The 16,766-nt window shown below is 38.8% G+C and overlaps 1 protein-coding gene across 1 annotated transcript in view; it reads left to right on the top strand.

Moving 5' to 3' along the window:
- The window catches only part of LOC105031583, a 39,486-nt gene extending 33,230 nt beyond the window's left edge, over nt 1-6,256 (top strand). Inside the window, exons 10-17 of the mRNA XM_010906079.4 lie at nt 199-310; nt 796-819; nt 916-965; nt 1,078-1,317; nt 3,820-3,945; nt 4,224-4,460; nt 4,539-4,643; nt 4,776-6,256. Of these exons, the coding sequence (XP_010904381.2) occupies nt 199-310; nt 796-819; nt 916-965; nt 1,078-1,317; nt 3,820-3,945; nt 4,224-4,460; nt 4,539-4,643; nt 4,776-4,784 (903 nt within the window). The 3' untranslated portion in view covers nt 4,785-6,256. The remainder of the gene's footprint in view (nt 1-198; nt 311-795; nt 820-915; nt 966-1,077; nt 1,318-3,819; nt 3,946-4,223; nt 4,461-4,538; nt 4,644-4,775) is intronic.
- The last annotated feature ends 10,510 nt before the right edge of the window (nt 6,257-16,766 follow it).

Below are 16,766 nucleotides of genomic sequence, written 5' to 3'. Positions count from 1 at the left end.
TAATATTTGTACTATGTATGTTCTCTTTATTGGTAAACAAATCCTTTTACGGTTATGCACTGTATTTCTCATGAATAAAATAAAGCTACACAGTGAACAAATCTTTTTACTGTGTTACAGTTCACATAAAATCAGTCATTTGAAATAAATGACTGTTTCTGACATCTGATGTCCCACATGTTCACTTCTCTGCTTTAGATATTGCCCAGCATCACTGAGGCTTTTGAAGAAGTAAGGACATATGCCTCTGAAATGCAACAACAATTTGTGGATTCCTCCAAGATGCAATTTATGGAGTTTTCTAAAGCAGGTGCCTATTTTAAATGTAGGCCTAAATTCCAGAATCCTAAATCCCAGAAATCCAGGTTAGAGCATTCTGGGTTCCCTGTGTATTCCCTCTAAATTCTTCCACATTGGATTTCTGGAGGAAATTCACAGGGAAGATTACTAACATTTATTTTATCACCTGGCCTATTTGCAGAGGTGTAAAAAGTACAAAGTAAAAGTACTTGGCTACATTCGCCAGTTTTGAGCAGTTCCTAATTAACAGTTTAATTGATTAGGTAGAGGGAGTTCATAATTAACCAGTAATTAAATTGCAACATTTTCACTTTTCCTTTTTATTCCATTGATGACTCGTTAGTTTTGAACTCTCCTTACCTGATTATTTAGGTCTTAATTAGATGGTGAACACAGCCAAACCCAAATGAGTACTTTGATGTTGTATGTTTTACACCTCTACCTATTTTTGTTCATAAGTCACATTCATATTTTTTTCACTACTTCTTTCAACAGTTGAAGAAAGTCTGGAACCATACAGTAAGCACAATTTTAGGCACTAATTGAAAGACACATGACTTGAGACTTTCAGGAACAATATAAGTCCCTGATCTTTACTTGTTTTCAATCTCTCAGCTATCAGTAGTCTTATCACTAGCAGACAGGCAGTGGAAGAAAATGACTTGGTAAGATCTGATCAGACTAATAAATACATTTTGTATATATAATACGCCCCTGGTTTTATATCAGTTTTCTTCCTAACTCTTTTGCCTTTCCCCACTATTTTATGAATTCAAGGAGGACTTTGTGGACCTAGAGACCGTGAAGACAGAGGAAATGTTTGAACAAATGGATGACATCCTCTACAGGCTGACTCCCAAGAACTTTCATCAGTTGATGAAGGTAGTGAGTGCATTCCATATTGACACAGAGGATAAAGTGAAGGGCATCATTGATCTCATATACCAGAGGGCCATTCTACATCCTACATTTGCTGAGGTTTATGCCTCGGTTTGCCACCACCAACAACTAATGGGAGTAAGTGTTGTATTTTTAAGTCACTCTGTGTTAGTGTTTTTTCCTAATGTTTGAGGTATGACCCCGCCTTACCTTAGTCAAGTCGGTTCCAACAATGAAGTCATCACGCAGCTCTCCTGAATGTCTCCTAAGTTCTATCCCAGAAAGTTGAGATCTATCAAGAGGAAGGTTGATATGCCTCACTAACAGAAAATAGCTGCAGATGAGTGATGTTGTCTGGGTTTTTGTCAAACAAGGATTTAAATTCTGGTTGACATCACACGCCTACACTCCCTCACTTTTATAAGGATCACTTAGAACCATCAGCCTGGCTGTAGGTTTGTTTATTTCCAGAAACCCATTCAGCCAACTAATAATTATGGGATACACATTCAACTGTTGGTCATAATAGAATAGCACAATCATAAAACAAAAAATGGCAACAAAGAAAAAAATGAACTGTTCAAATGTCTGCATGCCCTTAGTTTTTAATACTGTGTATTGCCCCCTTTAGCATCAATGACAGCGTGCAGTCTTTTGTAATAGTTGTCTATGAGGCCCCAAATTCTTGCAGGTGGTATAGCTTCCCATTTGTCTTGGCAAAATGCGGGTCAACTTGGCCTTGTGCTTAAGGTCACTGTCATGCTGGAAAGTCCAAGAGTGTTCCATGCATAGCTTTCATGCAGAAGAATGCAAATTGTCTGCCTGTATTTTCTGATAACATGCTGCATTCATCTTGCCATCGATTTTCACAAGATTACCCATGCCTTTAGAGCTCACACACCCCCAAAACATTATATGCTTGTGACCATATAGCTTTATTTTGGTCTTCTCACTCCAAATTACAGTGTGCCAGAGGCTGTGATGCATGTTAAGGTGTTGTTGGGCATTATGTAACTGGGCTTTTTTGTGGCATTTGCGCAGATTCTGGCAACTCGACCATGCAGCTTATTTTTGTTCAAGTATCTTCATGTTGTGCTCCTTGAAACAACCACACAGTCTTTTTCCAGAGCAACCTGCATTTCTCCAATGGTTACCTGTGGGTTTTTCGTTGTATCCCGAACAATTCTTCTGGCAGTTTTGTCTGAAATCTTTCTTGGTCTACCTGACCTTGGCATGGTATCAAGAGATCCCCGAATTTTCCATATCTTAATAAGTGGTTGAACAGTACTGACTGGCATTTGCAAGGCTTTGGATATCATTTTTTATCCTTTTCCATCTTTATAAAGTTCCATAACCTTGTTACGCAGGTCTTTTGACAGTTATTTTCTGCTCCCCATGGCTCAGTGTCTAGCCTGCTCAGTGCATCCACGTGAGACCTCAAAAACTCATTCGTTTTTTTGCATGATCAGAATATTATTTTCTAAATCAATTATATAATTTCACAATTTCTGCCAGGGCATGCTAACTTATGAGCACAACTATATAGTACACAGTTGATTAAATGAATCAAAATAAATGCAAACCATAAGTCTACTAAACTCAAACATAAGTGGGAGCCATATACTTTCATTTCAAATCAATATTTTTCTAAAAACACAAACCCATTTTATTGAGTAGTATGATGTGTAATGCTGAACAGAGTTTTCAGAAGTATTGGCACCCCTATAGAGTATTTAATTTAAAACCAAAAGTGGGGATTGTTATGATATTCTATGCTTTTTAGATGGTCTCAGTATCCAATAACTTCATTGATGCCTTTCACCTGTTCTGTTCCTTGGGGTAAGAATGTGAGGTTGCACACTCCCTTTGTTTTAACCATCAACATGGGGAAAACCAAAGAGCTGTCAGCTGAAAGGAGACAGACTGTTATTAATCACACATCAGGGAAAGAATATATAATTACATAAACAGTTAAAAAGCACAGTCAGGGCACAGTTTCAAATGTCCTAAGAAATAGACTAATTCATATTCCCCCCATGCATGCTGTGGAATATGGTGGGGAAGGCAAACTATAATCCAGGGGTCACAGTTTCAGAACTGCACAGTCTGAACAGCCTGATGAGACCTTGGGGTTATCAAGTCTCAAAATCAGCTGTTAGATGCCACTTCCATGTCAAAGAAGCCCAACCCACAAATTGCAGTGCCTGCAATTTGCCAAGTGTTTTTGGAACTACAAATGGTTTCGCTTTTCGGCCATGGACACCATTGGCATGTTGGTAACAACAACAATCAATGCACAGTGGCAAAAAAACTCCCCAGTAGCCAAAATGACAAAAAACTGTCACTGTTTAAATACTTAAGAATGGCACTTTAAATTGGGTGCTGTGATGACAGCATAAAAAATATTCTAGGAAAAGATGAACTATCCTCCTTTTTAATTTTTATGTCTCTCCCCCTTCTTTCATACTCAAACATTACAATGTAACAAATTAGTGTGTTACCAGGGATATTGCCTTCAATCCAAGTTACTAAGTACAGTGTCTGCAACATTCTGGAACACTTGTTGCAGGTCTCCGGTCTCTGACACAGGGTCTCCTAAGCCTTTCATCTCTATCTAACACTACATGTCCTGACTTTCAGCTCAAAGTACCGGGAATGACGGTAAACTTCCGCAAGCTGTTACTGAATCGATGTCAGAAAGGTTTTGAGAAAGATAATAGCAAAATCTTAAGGGAAAAGCAGAAGAAAATGGAAGCTAGCATTGAGGTACCATTCACAAATTCTATCTAAAATCTGCAATTTACTTGAATTTCATTATCTACATTACATTACATTGATATGTCTGATATGTCAAAATACATGGTATGATATATTCAAACAATTAAAATATATATTCCCTTAATGTTTAGTTTTTTTAAGTGAAATTGTTCTCTTCAACTGTTTATTGTAAGACTTGTAACAACTCCCTAATGTGTGCCTCGTTTAGTCCAATTTTGATTATTACAAAAACAAAATGTATTACAAATTTCCCTGATTCCTTTCAGGAAGAAGAGCGTAAACTATTAAGGGAGGAGCTTGATGAGGCCAAAGCAAAAGCCCAGCGGGAGCTGATGGGCAACATCATTTTCATTTGTGAATTGTTTAAGTTGAAGATGATCCCAGAGAGTGTCATACACAGCTGCATTGTAAAGCTACTGAAGGATGCAGATGATGACTCGCTAGAGGCTCTGTGCACAATATTCTTCACCATTGGCAAGGACTTGGATTATGACAACAACCAGGTCTGTCTGTCTTCATTTGTTGTGCCTTTGTTGTTTTTCATGCAGCAGCATTCACTGAGCCTGTTTATATTTCCATAGGACAGAATGGAGGAACACTACAAACAGATTGAGCTGATTTGTGACAGTGGGAGGACCTCCCCCAGAATTGGTTACATGCTGAAAGATGTGCTTGACAGTAGAGGGGTATGAACAGTTAACTAACCAACTCAACCATTACTTTCAAAAGTCTGTCGCTCATCTGTGTCTGTCTATCCAGCCTTAAAATATGTATTTTTATGTTATAATACAATATTTCCCCCCATATTCTTTCCACAGCTATACTAAAAAAGGAGGAAATAAAAGGAAGACCATTGAAGACTGATATATGTTTTACTTATGGTTTTTCAAACAACAAGCAAATATCCTCATATCATTGTCAATCATAAAGTGCATGTCATACAATAAATTACTCCCTTTTAAATGATACGTATAGTCCTATCATAAATGTTTATATGGCCTGTGTCATACTGGTATCTTTTTGTATGCACATTTCTAGTGTGTTGTATTAGGACATTCATTTGTAGTTCAATTAAACAATAATCCACTTTAATGGTTGCTGTAACTAGTTACATGGATGATATGAAAATATGTTAAAAAGTCTCAAGTAACAACATACTTATACTGTTTTTTTATACAGTTTTAACTGTTTTCACAATCCTAAGGTCATTTAGCTTTTTGAATGTCCCTGAGTGGCCAAGCCAGAGCCCAGACTGGAGTCTGATCGAACATATTTGGAGGAACATGTAAATGGCTGTGTGGCCATAAAATACCCAAAATAAAGATCTGCCCAACTTGTAGCACCATACAGGCTGTAATCGCTGCCAAAGATGCTTGAATATGTGGAATATGTAAATAATGATATTTCTGGTGTTTTATACATTTACACACATGCAACATTTCTAAAAACTTGTTTATGCTTGGTCATTATAGGGTATTGTGTGTAGACTAACAAGAACGTTTTACGATAAAACTGTAACGTAAGTGCTGGGGACTGAATTCCTTCTGAATGCACTGTAGATAACATCGTTCCTGCTTGGGAGTCTACAAAATCTGAATGACCGGATGTGTGAACTTGCTTTACTTGCAAGCTGTCATTGACTATTGCTGAGAGAAGAATGGAGTATATACCTTATTACACTTTTACATAAACATTGTCGGATTTATTGCTTTTTCCTTTGACCTTAGAGCCCTAGAGCATGGTTAAATATAGATATAGATTTTTACGACCGTTCAGGTCATTTCCGGACAAGTTATATTTAGAACAGGTCATTCAGGGTTTTAAGACCTCACAGATGCCTAAGGGGAATTGTGTATTAAAATTGTCTTACTGTACATATGTTTAGAAAGGTTTACATTGACTAAGGGATCATTAGTTGCCATATGAAAGGGGGGTTGATCATGGGTGTATTCATAAGGTCAAGCTTCCTCTCTCACATTAGGAAGAGACACACCAGCTGATTTTAGGTTTTATGTCTTTATGACCTCAGGGTAACTAAGGGAATTATGTATTAAAAAGGGCTTATTGTGCATATTTTTAACCCTCATCCTACCGACTGGGGTACCCGCTGACCCCAGAGGGTGTACTTCTTTCATCTCATACGTGCTTTATTCTATCATTCCAATTTATCTTGATTTTGTCAATCAATTTGTTTCTAAATAATTCCTAAATAATTTTCAGTTTCAAGTGCTTTTAAAAATAGAAATACAAAAGCACCCAATTCCGCCTATGCAGTTTTAATAAATGGAACTATTTATTGTGTTTATGTTTCCCATTGGTCATAATTTAAATTATTACAAACTATCAGGGTGGGAAGGGGCACTCTGTCAGTCATTTTCAAAGAGACCGACACAGATGCAGCAGACAGATTTCCTATCATCAGGCAAGGCAGTACAGGTCTCTTTGTTCTCGCACCAGTAGGCTCAGGAACAGTTTCTTTCCAGCTAATGTAACTCTGCAGAACTGTGACCCATCACTAATCATACCCACCCACCCACCGCATGGTACTGCCTCTCAGGGACCTTGTTGCACTACTCTCTCTGTATAACTGGACTCTGTCATTGCTTTGCAAAGTCTGATAAGGATGTTTTCAATTGGTACATGTACATGTCTACTTTGGGAACCCCATTGCTGCTATCCCTGTATTTCAGTTGCACATGCTAGCATACACCTTCAGTTTGCCTTCATTGCACATTTAGAATTATCATTTGTACTTATCATTTGCATTTGCCTTCACTGCCTTTTTTGCACTCTTCTATTTGCACTTCTGGTTAGATGCTAACTGCATTTCGTTGTACTGTATTTGTACATGTTCACTGACAATAAAGTTGAATTGAATCTAATTTCTATTATTTTATACTGGGGTCAAAATGACCCCGGTTGGTTTCACCATATAAATATTATACAAATAATGTTTACTTGAAATTACTGAAAAATAAATGATACCAGCATCAAAGGATGGTAAATATGCTTTTAAGTACTAATGTGAATTGTACTTGGTACAGAAGCTGCAATTTGTATTAAAGAAGATTATATATTGTCGTTTTACACTATATGCAAATTAACTGCAACTTTCCAAAAATAATAATCAGTTATCTTTTTTTAATTAATTACATAACTAATAATTTTTTCAGAAGAAATAAATTAACATTTTGCTATGATGGTTGTTTATTACAGTTTTTAGATCTCCCAGTCATTTTATGTTAAATATGTTGATAGGATGAGGGTTAAAAAGGTGTCTGTGGATTGACTAATGGTAGTAGTCATGAGTTTAGCCATAGGAGCTCAATATACAAATGCAACAGTAGGGTTTGAATGCCATCACTATGAAACAAAATCTCTTAAATCTCACCTTAAAATGTACTTAATTCACCTATTAATATTTATATGATAAAGGTGGTGTTTGATGGATTTTCAAGAGATTAATTAAGGGGTATTAATTGTAAATGAGGAGTAAATTTATGTTTTTTTATGGATGGATTTTGTGCAGGGTTTTTTGGGGTCTTGTGTCTCCCCTGACTTATACCTGTCCAGGTTTTCCATGTCTGCTCTATCTGTTCATGTTGCCCTCAGTACACTGTGTTCATGTGCTCTGTTTAGAATTTAATCTTGTCTTCAGTCCCTATGTTCCATGTTTTGTTAGTCCTGTCTGTTTTCTATATGTCTGTGTTGGTTTTTGATTCTACTGGTTTCATTTCTAGGTTTGGTTCCATTGTAATTGGTCTTCATTGTTTTCACCTGCTCCTTGTTAGCCCCACCCTATATATGTCAGCTCTTGTGGCCAGTCTTGTGGGAAGTATTGTGTGTACACTTGTCATTATTGCGATCAGTCTAACCAATGGTAGATGTGTGGTCTTTGGCTGTGTCTAACCTTGTAAATTTGATCTTTTCTTCTTAATCTGGGTTCCTGCCCTCCCGCAATTTTTCCAGTCTACTCGTTCTTTGTTGTCCTGCCAACCTGTGTTTCGGCCTCACTCTGCCTGTCGTCGCTTCTGCCTGTTATAGTTTAGGTTCTGTCTTGTGTAGGTTCCTTAGTTTAGGTCTTAGTATTTGCACCTCTGTGTGTTTTGGTCATTTATTTGCCAAACTTTTATTTGTATTTTTTTGGGCTACCTGTTTGCAAAATAAAAGAGGGAAAATGAAGCAAAAGAATGAACAAAAACTGGAGCTCTGTGCCGTACCGGTAAAACCCCTTAAAGTGAGCTAAAATCCATTAAAATTACCCCTTAATTGTTCCTTAAAGTATACTTCATTTACCCCTTAACAGTCATAATTAAGGTGGTGTTTAATGGATTTTCAAGTGGGTAATTAATGGATATTAATTGCAGTTAAGGTGTAAATTAATAGTTTTAATGGATTATGTGCATAAAATGAAGGGGTAAAATCCATTAGTTATCCCTTAATCTTACTGTGAAGTATACATGATTTGTAAATTAGGTGTAATATTTATACATTTTTTACAGTACTGACACCCCTTAATATATACCTTAATGCAACACAGGTTGCATGGATGTATGGATTAATAATTCCTGAAGAAATATAGTATTATAGTAATATTGTATATATTTCTTTTATACAAAAGGATTATGAAGTACAACAACATTAATTTCAGTTACTCCTGAACTGAACAACCGTATAGGATGACATCAAGTAACCTACAAAAAGAATGGCAAACAGCAGCTGGGGTGAAGTGCACAGCGAGGAGAGTGCCACTGGAGTGCTACTAATTGTTTTGTATATTATTGCTAAATTTTTGCTTTATTTAATTCTTATTACTTAAATGTCACAGTTCAGAATGACGCTTATTTGGTGCATTTGATTAATGAACTCTGAACTTGATATTACACCCACACACACACACATTACATAAATGTTTAATGAGTGGTACACTCGAGATTTGAATTTTCTTATTTTTGCATTGTCTTGGTGAGCAATTTTGTGCCACACAAGCTCACGTTCTTTTGCTGCTGCCACTATTGCTTTTTTCTTGAATATATATATATATATATATATATATATATACTCATAGTTTGCATGTGCATTAATATATTTAACTCCACTGGGGAGAAACACAGGTTCTGAGACCTTTTTCTCCTGTTGACATAATGAATCACGCATTCCATTGATGAGGGCTTTTTATCTCCTCATGCATGTGCTTTACTCAGGGTTAACTTAACTTAGAGAGTTGACTGGACTTATTGTTACTACCTGTTCTGAAACCATCAACTCTGAGTTTGACATCTCAGAGTCAACCCTTAGGTTTCCTAATTCCTACCTTCCAAGGAAGCATTGATCTCAAGAATTCCCTTAGTCAACACTGACACAGACACACACATTTCAGCTTTATGCATAGTGACCATTGATGCAAAATAAATAAATTATTAAGCCTGCATTCAGGTCACTTTCTAGTGTGAGAGAGGAAGCTTGATCCGTGTTTATGACATAATTTTTAAGTCCAACCATCCCGGGCTTCCTAACTCCAACCTTCCAAGGAAGCATTGATCTCAAGAATTCCCTTAGTTGACAGTCACGTGCACATGCACACACATTCAAGTTTATACATAGTCACTATTGATTCCACATGACTCTGTGGAACCATTCATGGTCAACCCCCCTTCCAGGGAAAGTGGGGGCAACTCATGACAAACAAGAAATCAAGGGGGTAAGGGGGCAAACAAGAAATCCACTTGCTCCGCAAACAATGAGTTTCAAAAGCGGTACTATAAATTCTCAGAATACAAACTCGTTGATATTCTTACATGCTCGTTCATCAACAACAGAGTAAATAAATCCGCAAATGATCAAATCGAGGATCTAAACTCAACACTGCGAAATACTTTAGATACGGTTGCACCACTAAAAACAAAAGAAATACGCAACAAGAAACTTGCTCGCTGGAACACAGACAATACTAGAGCACTCAAGCAAGCCTCCAGAAAATTGGAGCGAAAGTGGCGCTACACCAAGTTGGAAGTATTCAGACTAGCCTGGATAGACTACACTACAATACCGAAAAGGTTTGATACAGTTGCAAAGTTAACAGAAAAGCAACGCTCAACAAGTGGGTCTTCACTTTAGCTGTAATGAATACATTAACTACTTTGTGTCAGATCTGAAAGGAACCCAAACGCAGACCGGATGAGTGCGGTGAAAATCAATTTAATATGAGAGGGTAGTCATGGGCAAGCAGAGGTTCGGTACACGGGCTGGCGGCAGAGGTACAGACAGGGAGTAAGCAGAGTAGTCGTGGGCAAGCAGAGGTTCGGTACACGGGCTGGCGGCAGAGGTACAGACAGGGAGTAGGCAGAGTAGTCTTGGACAGGCAGGAGGTTGGCACACGGGCTGGCGGCGGAGGTACAGACAGGGAGTAGGCCGAGTAGTCTTGGACAGGCAGGAGGTCGATACACGGGCTGGTGAAGGTTGTCAGGAGATTCCTACAAACACAGGGAAACAGAATTAGCGGGATCGACAAGCAAGTTATCTCAGGGATTTGGTTGTCAGCCGTGACACATACGGATGTGGATCAACGATCCGGCAGGGACGGGTCGTCAGGGCTCCTCAGATATACAGCCGGTGATGAGTCAAGCGGGAACAGGTGTGTGATTGGGGATAGGGAACAGCTGGTACCGGCTCTATTCAAAAGAGTGACGCCACGCCCCTTAATGCGTTGCCCTGACAACCTGGAGCAACCAAGACAGAGCACCTCAGGGAAGGGAGGACATGACACTTTGAAAAGATCATCACCATTAGAAAACAAATAACTGATTCCTACTTAAATAGTCATAGTCCCCAAAATCTCAGTTCGCCTGAGAATGTTCTGATCCTCCATGACCAGGTGTCAGTGGGGATACTTCAATTTTTTGATCCTGTATCGCTTGACACATTCACAAAAGTTCTAAACCCACAAATTGTCAGCTTGAACCGATTCCAAAAAAATTACTTAAGGAGCTATTTCCTGTGCTAGGTTAGCCAATGTTGAACATAATAAAGCTTTCCTCCGGATGTGTACCAAACTCACTAAAAATAGCGGAAATGAAGCATCTTCTAAAAAAAAAGTTTAACAATTAGAGGCCAATATCGAAACTCCTGTTCCTCTCAAAAATCATAGAAAGATGTATTTCCCAAAAACTGAATGCCTTCCTGAAGACAAAAAACATGAAATGCTCCAGTCCGGTTTCAGACCCCATCATAGTACTGAGACTGCACCCGTGAAGGTAACAAATGACCTTCTAATGGCCTCAGACAAAGGTTCTGCATCTGTCCTTTTGCTTCTTGATCTTATTGCTGCTTTTGACACTATTGATCACTCCCTTATTTTAGCAAGCAAGTTTATTTATATAGCACAATTCATACATCAAAGCAATTCAATTTGCTTTACAAAGAAAAATATATGAAAGTACAATAACATAAAAAGAAATACTCAAATGAAAACATCAAAGCAAATGAATACATCATAATATTAAAAAATACAGTAAGAACACATATAAAAAATCATACAATAAGAAAACAGTGGAAACCAATATTGGGCTATGTGGACATGTTCTAGCCTGGTTTAAATCGTATTTATCTGAAAGATATAAATTTGTATGTGTGGATGGCAAATCCTCTGACAAATCAAAGGTATGTTTTGGTGTTCCTCAAGGCTCAGTTCTGGGCCCATTATTGTTCTCATTATACAGGTGCTGGTCATAAAATTTAAATATCATCAAAAAGTTGATTTATTTCAGTAATTACATTCAAAAAGTGAAACTTGTATATTATATTCATTCATTACACACAGACTGATATATTTCAAATGTTTATTTCATTTAATTGTGATGATTATAACTGACAACTAATGAAAATCCCAAATTCAGTATCTCTGAAAATTTGAATATTACTTAAGACCAATACAAAAAAATTTTTTTAGAAATGTTGGGCAACTAAAAAGTATGAAGATGAAAAGTATGACCATGTACAGCACTCAATACTTAGTTGGGGCTCCTTTTGACTGAATTACTGCAGCAATGCAGTGTGGCATGGAGTGGATCAGTCTGTGGCACTGCTCAGGTGTTATGAGAGCCCAAGTTGCTCTGATAGTGGCCTTCAGCTCTTCTGTATTGTTGGGTCTGGCGTATCGCATCTTCCTCTTCACAATACCCCATAGATTTTCTATAAAGTTTAGGTCAGGCGAGTTTGCTGGCCAATTAAGAACATGGATACTATGGTCCTTAAACCAGGTACTAGCTTTGGCACTGTGTGCAGGTGCCAAGTCCTGTTGGAAGATGAAATCTGCATTTCCATAAAGTTGGTCAGCAGCAGGAAGCAAAAAGTGCTCTAAAACTTCCTGGTAGACGGCTGCGTTGACCTTGGACCTTAAAAAACACAGTGGATGACATGGCACCCCAAACAATCACTGACTGTGGAAACTTTACACTGGACTTCAAGCAACGTGGATTCTGTGCCTCTCCTCTCTTCCTCCAGACTCTGGGACCTTGATTTCCAAAGGAAATGCAAAATGTACTTTCATCAGAGAACAAAACTCAGCAGCAGTCCAGTCCTTTTTGTCTTTAGCCCAGGCAAGACACTTCTGACGCTGTGTCTTGTTCAAGAGAGGCTTGACACAAGGAATACGACAGCTGAAACCCGTGTCTTGCATATGTCTGAGCGTGGTGGTTTTTGAATCACTGACTCCAGCTGCAGTCCACTCTTTGTGAATCTCCCCTACATTTTTGAATGGGTTTTGTTTCACAATCCTCTCCAGGGTGCGGTTATCCCTATTGCTTGTACACTTTTTTCTACCACATCTTTTACTTCCCTTTGCCTCTCTATTAATGTGCTTGGACAGAGAGCTCTGTGAACAGCCAGCCTCTTTAGCTATGACCTTTTGTGTCTTGCCCTCCTTGTGCAAGGTGTCAATGGTCGTCTTTTGGACAGCTGTCAAGTCAGCAGTCTTCCCCATGATTGTGTAGCCTACAGAACTAGACTGAGAGACCATTTAAAGGCGTTTGCAGGTGTTTTGGATTAATTAGCTTATTAGAGTGTGGCACCAGGTGTCTTCAATAGTGAACCTTTTCACAATATTCGAATTTTCTGAGATACTGAATTTGGGGTTTTCATTAGTTGTCAGTTATAATCATCAAAATTTAAAGAAATAAACACTTGAAATATATCAGTCTGTGTGGAATGAATGTATAAACTATACAAGTTTCCCTTTTTGAATGGAATTACTGAAATAAATCAACTTTTTGATGATATTCAAATTTTATGACAAGCACCTGTATATGCTGCCTCTGGGTAAATGTTCACTGTTATGCTGTTATACACTCACCTAAAGGATTATTAGGAACACCATACTAATACTGTGTTCGAACCCCTTTCGCCTTCAGAACTGCCTTAATTCTACGTGGCATTGATTTAACAAGGTGCTGAAAGCATTCTTTAGAAATGTTGGCCCATATTGATAGGATAGAATCTTGTAGTTGATGGAGATTTGTGGGATGCACATCCAGGGCACGAAGCTCCCGTTCCACCATATCCCAAAGATGCTCTATTGGGTTGAGTTCTGGTGACTGTGGGGGCCATTTCAGTACAGAGAACTCATTGTCATGTTCAAGAAACCAATTTGATGGTGCATTATCCTGCTGGAAGTAGCCATCAGAGGATGGGTACATGGTGGTCATAAAGGGATGGACATGGTCAAAAAGAATGCTCAGGTAGGTCGTGGCATTTAAACGATGCCCAATTGGCACTAAGGGGCCTAAAGTGTGCCAAAAAAACATCCCCCACACCATTACACCACCACCACCAGCCTGCACAGTGGTAACAAGGCATGATGGATCCATGTTCTCATTCTGTTTACGCCAAATTCTGACTCTACCATCTGAATGTCTCAACAGAAATCGAGACTCATCAGACCAGGCAACATTCTTCCAGTCTTTAACTGTCCAATTTTGGTGAGCTTGTGCAAATTGTAGCCTCTTTTTCTTATTTGTAGTGGTACCCGGTGGGGTCTTCTGCTGTTGTAGCCCATCTGCCTCAAGGTTGTGCGTTTTGTGGCTTCACAAATGCTTTGCTGCATACCTCGGTTGGTACGAGTGGTTATTTCAGTAAAAGTTGCTCTTCTATCAGCTTGAATCAGTTGGCCCATTCTCCTCTGACCTCTAGCATCAACAAGGCATTTTCGCCCAAGGACTGCGGCATACTGGATGTTTTTCCCTTTTCATACAATTCTTTGTAAACCGTAGAAATGGTTGTGCGTGAAAATCCCAGTAACTGAGCAGATTGTGAAATACTCAGACTGGCCCGCCTGGCAACCAACAACCATGCCACGCTCAAAATTGCATAAATCACCTTTCTTTCCCATTCTGACATTCAGTTTGGAGTTCAGGAGATTGTCTTGACCAGGACCACACCCCTAAATGCATTGAAGCAACTGCCATATGATTGGTTGATTAGATAATTGCATTAATGAGAAAATGAACAGGTGTTCCTAATAACCCTTTAGGTGAGTGTATATTACACATATATACACAGTTATATATTTCAATGAAGCATGGAGAAGCCCAAAAATGTGTTACTTTGGAAGCATGCGTTTCAGATAATAGGAAGTGGAGAACTTCTTGTTTTTAAACTAAAGGAAAACAGAAATGCTCATTTTAGGACCCATGAAACAATTAGCGTTGTTAGCAGATCTCACTGTGAACCTCGACGGCTGCATGGTCGTATCTCCAGAAACTGTAAGGAACATCGGCGTTACCCTTGACCCTAACCTTTCCTTTGATGAACATATAAAATATGTCTCAAGAGTTGCTTATTTTCTGCTTCGAAACAAAATCAGAAACTTTCTATCAAAAACTGATGCAGAAAAACGAATCCATGCTTTTGTTACCTCTTGATTAGATTACTGCAATGTTATTCTTTCTGGTTACCCTGACAAATCATTAAATAAACTTCAATTAGTGCTGCACATGGCTGCTAGAATCCCAATTATAACAAAAAAAATGTGAACACATTACTCCAGTACCAGCCTCTTTACACTGGCTGCCTGTTAGGGTTAGGGCTGATTTTAATGTTTTATTGTTAACCTATAAATCAATACATGGACCTGCTCCTACTTACCTCGCTGAAATGATCCAGCCATACATACCTACACGTAACGTTAGATCGCAAGATGCAGGCCTTTTAATTGTAGCTAGAATTTCTAAACAAACAGATTTGGCCACAGTGTCACTGGGCCCCCGTCTTAGCCTCAAGGTCTTACGCTGCTATAATATTTTGCTGGGGGAGTAGGGTCAGTTCTCCTTCTCCACTATAAATCCTTGTAGCTCTAAGGAATGCATTTTCAAAATGTTCCCTGTCTCCTGCCGTTTTAAATTTAGAAGGACATGAGGTCCTGGCCCACACCTGAGGAGTACCAGGCTTGAAAGACTCATTGCTGTCCCTGTCCAAAGTCCTCCTGGTTCTGTTGCAGATCAAGATGATACCTGACGATTTCAGCTGCCACTGTGCTGACACCTCCCCCGTGTTGCTCCTGTCCTTGTCCATCTGGTCATGCTTCCAACCTGGACTAAGTTTAAATAGACTCTGGACTCAGCCCACATGCATTTATTAATTATTACAATTTGTAATCTTAATATGTTCACCTGGCACAGCCAGAAGAGGACTGGTGACCCCTCTGAGCCTGAGTCCTCTCAAGGTTTCCTCCTAAATTTTGGCCTTCTTAGGGAGTTTTTCCTAGCTACTGAAATTCAACACAACTGTTGTTTGCTCCTTGGGGTGTAAGGCCGGGTGTTTTGTAAAAGCACTTTGTGACAACTGCTGATGTAAAAAGGGCTTTATAAATACATTTTATTGATGACTACTACCCTTAGTCAATGCACAGACAACTTAAAAAAAATATGCACAATAAGCCCCTTTTAATACATAACTCCCTTAGACATCCTGAGGTCATAAAGACATAAAACCTAAAATCAGCTGGTGTGTCTCTTCCTAATGTGAGAGAGGAAGCTTGACCTTATGAGTACATCCATGATCAACCCCCCTTTCATATGGCAACTAATGATCCCTTAGTCAATGTAAACCTTTCTAAACATATGTACAGTAAGACAATTTTAATACACAATTCCCCTTAGGCATCTGTGAGGTCTTAAAACCCTGAATGACCTGTTCTAAATATAACTTGTCCGGAAATGACCATGTTTATGTAAAAGTGTAATAAAGGAATTATTCTATTCTTCTGCTGAGTAGCCCATAGTAACTTCAATATTCCCTCAGAAAATTGTTTTGGTTAGTTCTAATTTACTATCGATTTGCATGCGCAACACTGCAAGCTTCATCAATTCTCTACAACAAATTTTAAAAGGAAAAACTAATTTGGTTTTGAGGGGCGGTGCTTTAGTAAAACTGACCATGATTTGTTCAATTTGAAATGGGGATATCCAACCAGTGGTGCACAACGTCTTCATTATCAAAGCCTTTTTCAAAATAAACTTTGTAGAAACGTAAGTCCAAAAGACCTTGCGTCAGGTGAGAACCAGTCTAGTTATAAACATCCCCCAAGTGTGAAAACTCTACAGCACAGGTGTCAAACCGGTTCCACGGAGGGCCGAGTGTCTGCAGGTTTTCGCTCTCACCTTGTACCCGATTGATTAATTAGTTCACTAATTGGTTAATTTCTACCCCCACCTGGTTGTTCAGGTCTGACCTGGGAACCAATTTAAAGGAAAACCCAAAGACCTGCAGACACTCGGCCCTCCGTGGAACCGGTTTGACACCCCTGCTCTACAGTA

This window comes from Esox lucius, chromosome 21 (genome assembly GCF_011004845.1).
Source record: "Esox lucius isolate fEsoLuc1 chromosome 21, fEsoLuc1.pri, whole genome shotgun sequence".
NCBI lineage: Eukaryota > Metazoa > Chordata > Actinopteri > Esociformes > Esocidae > Esox > Esox lucius.
This window is presented reverse-complemented; position numbering and strand designations above follow the sequence as displayed.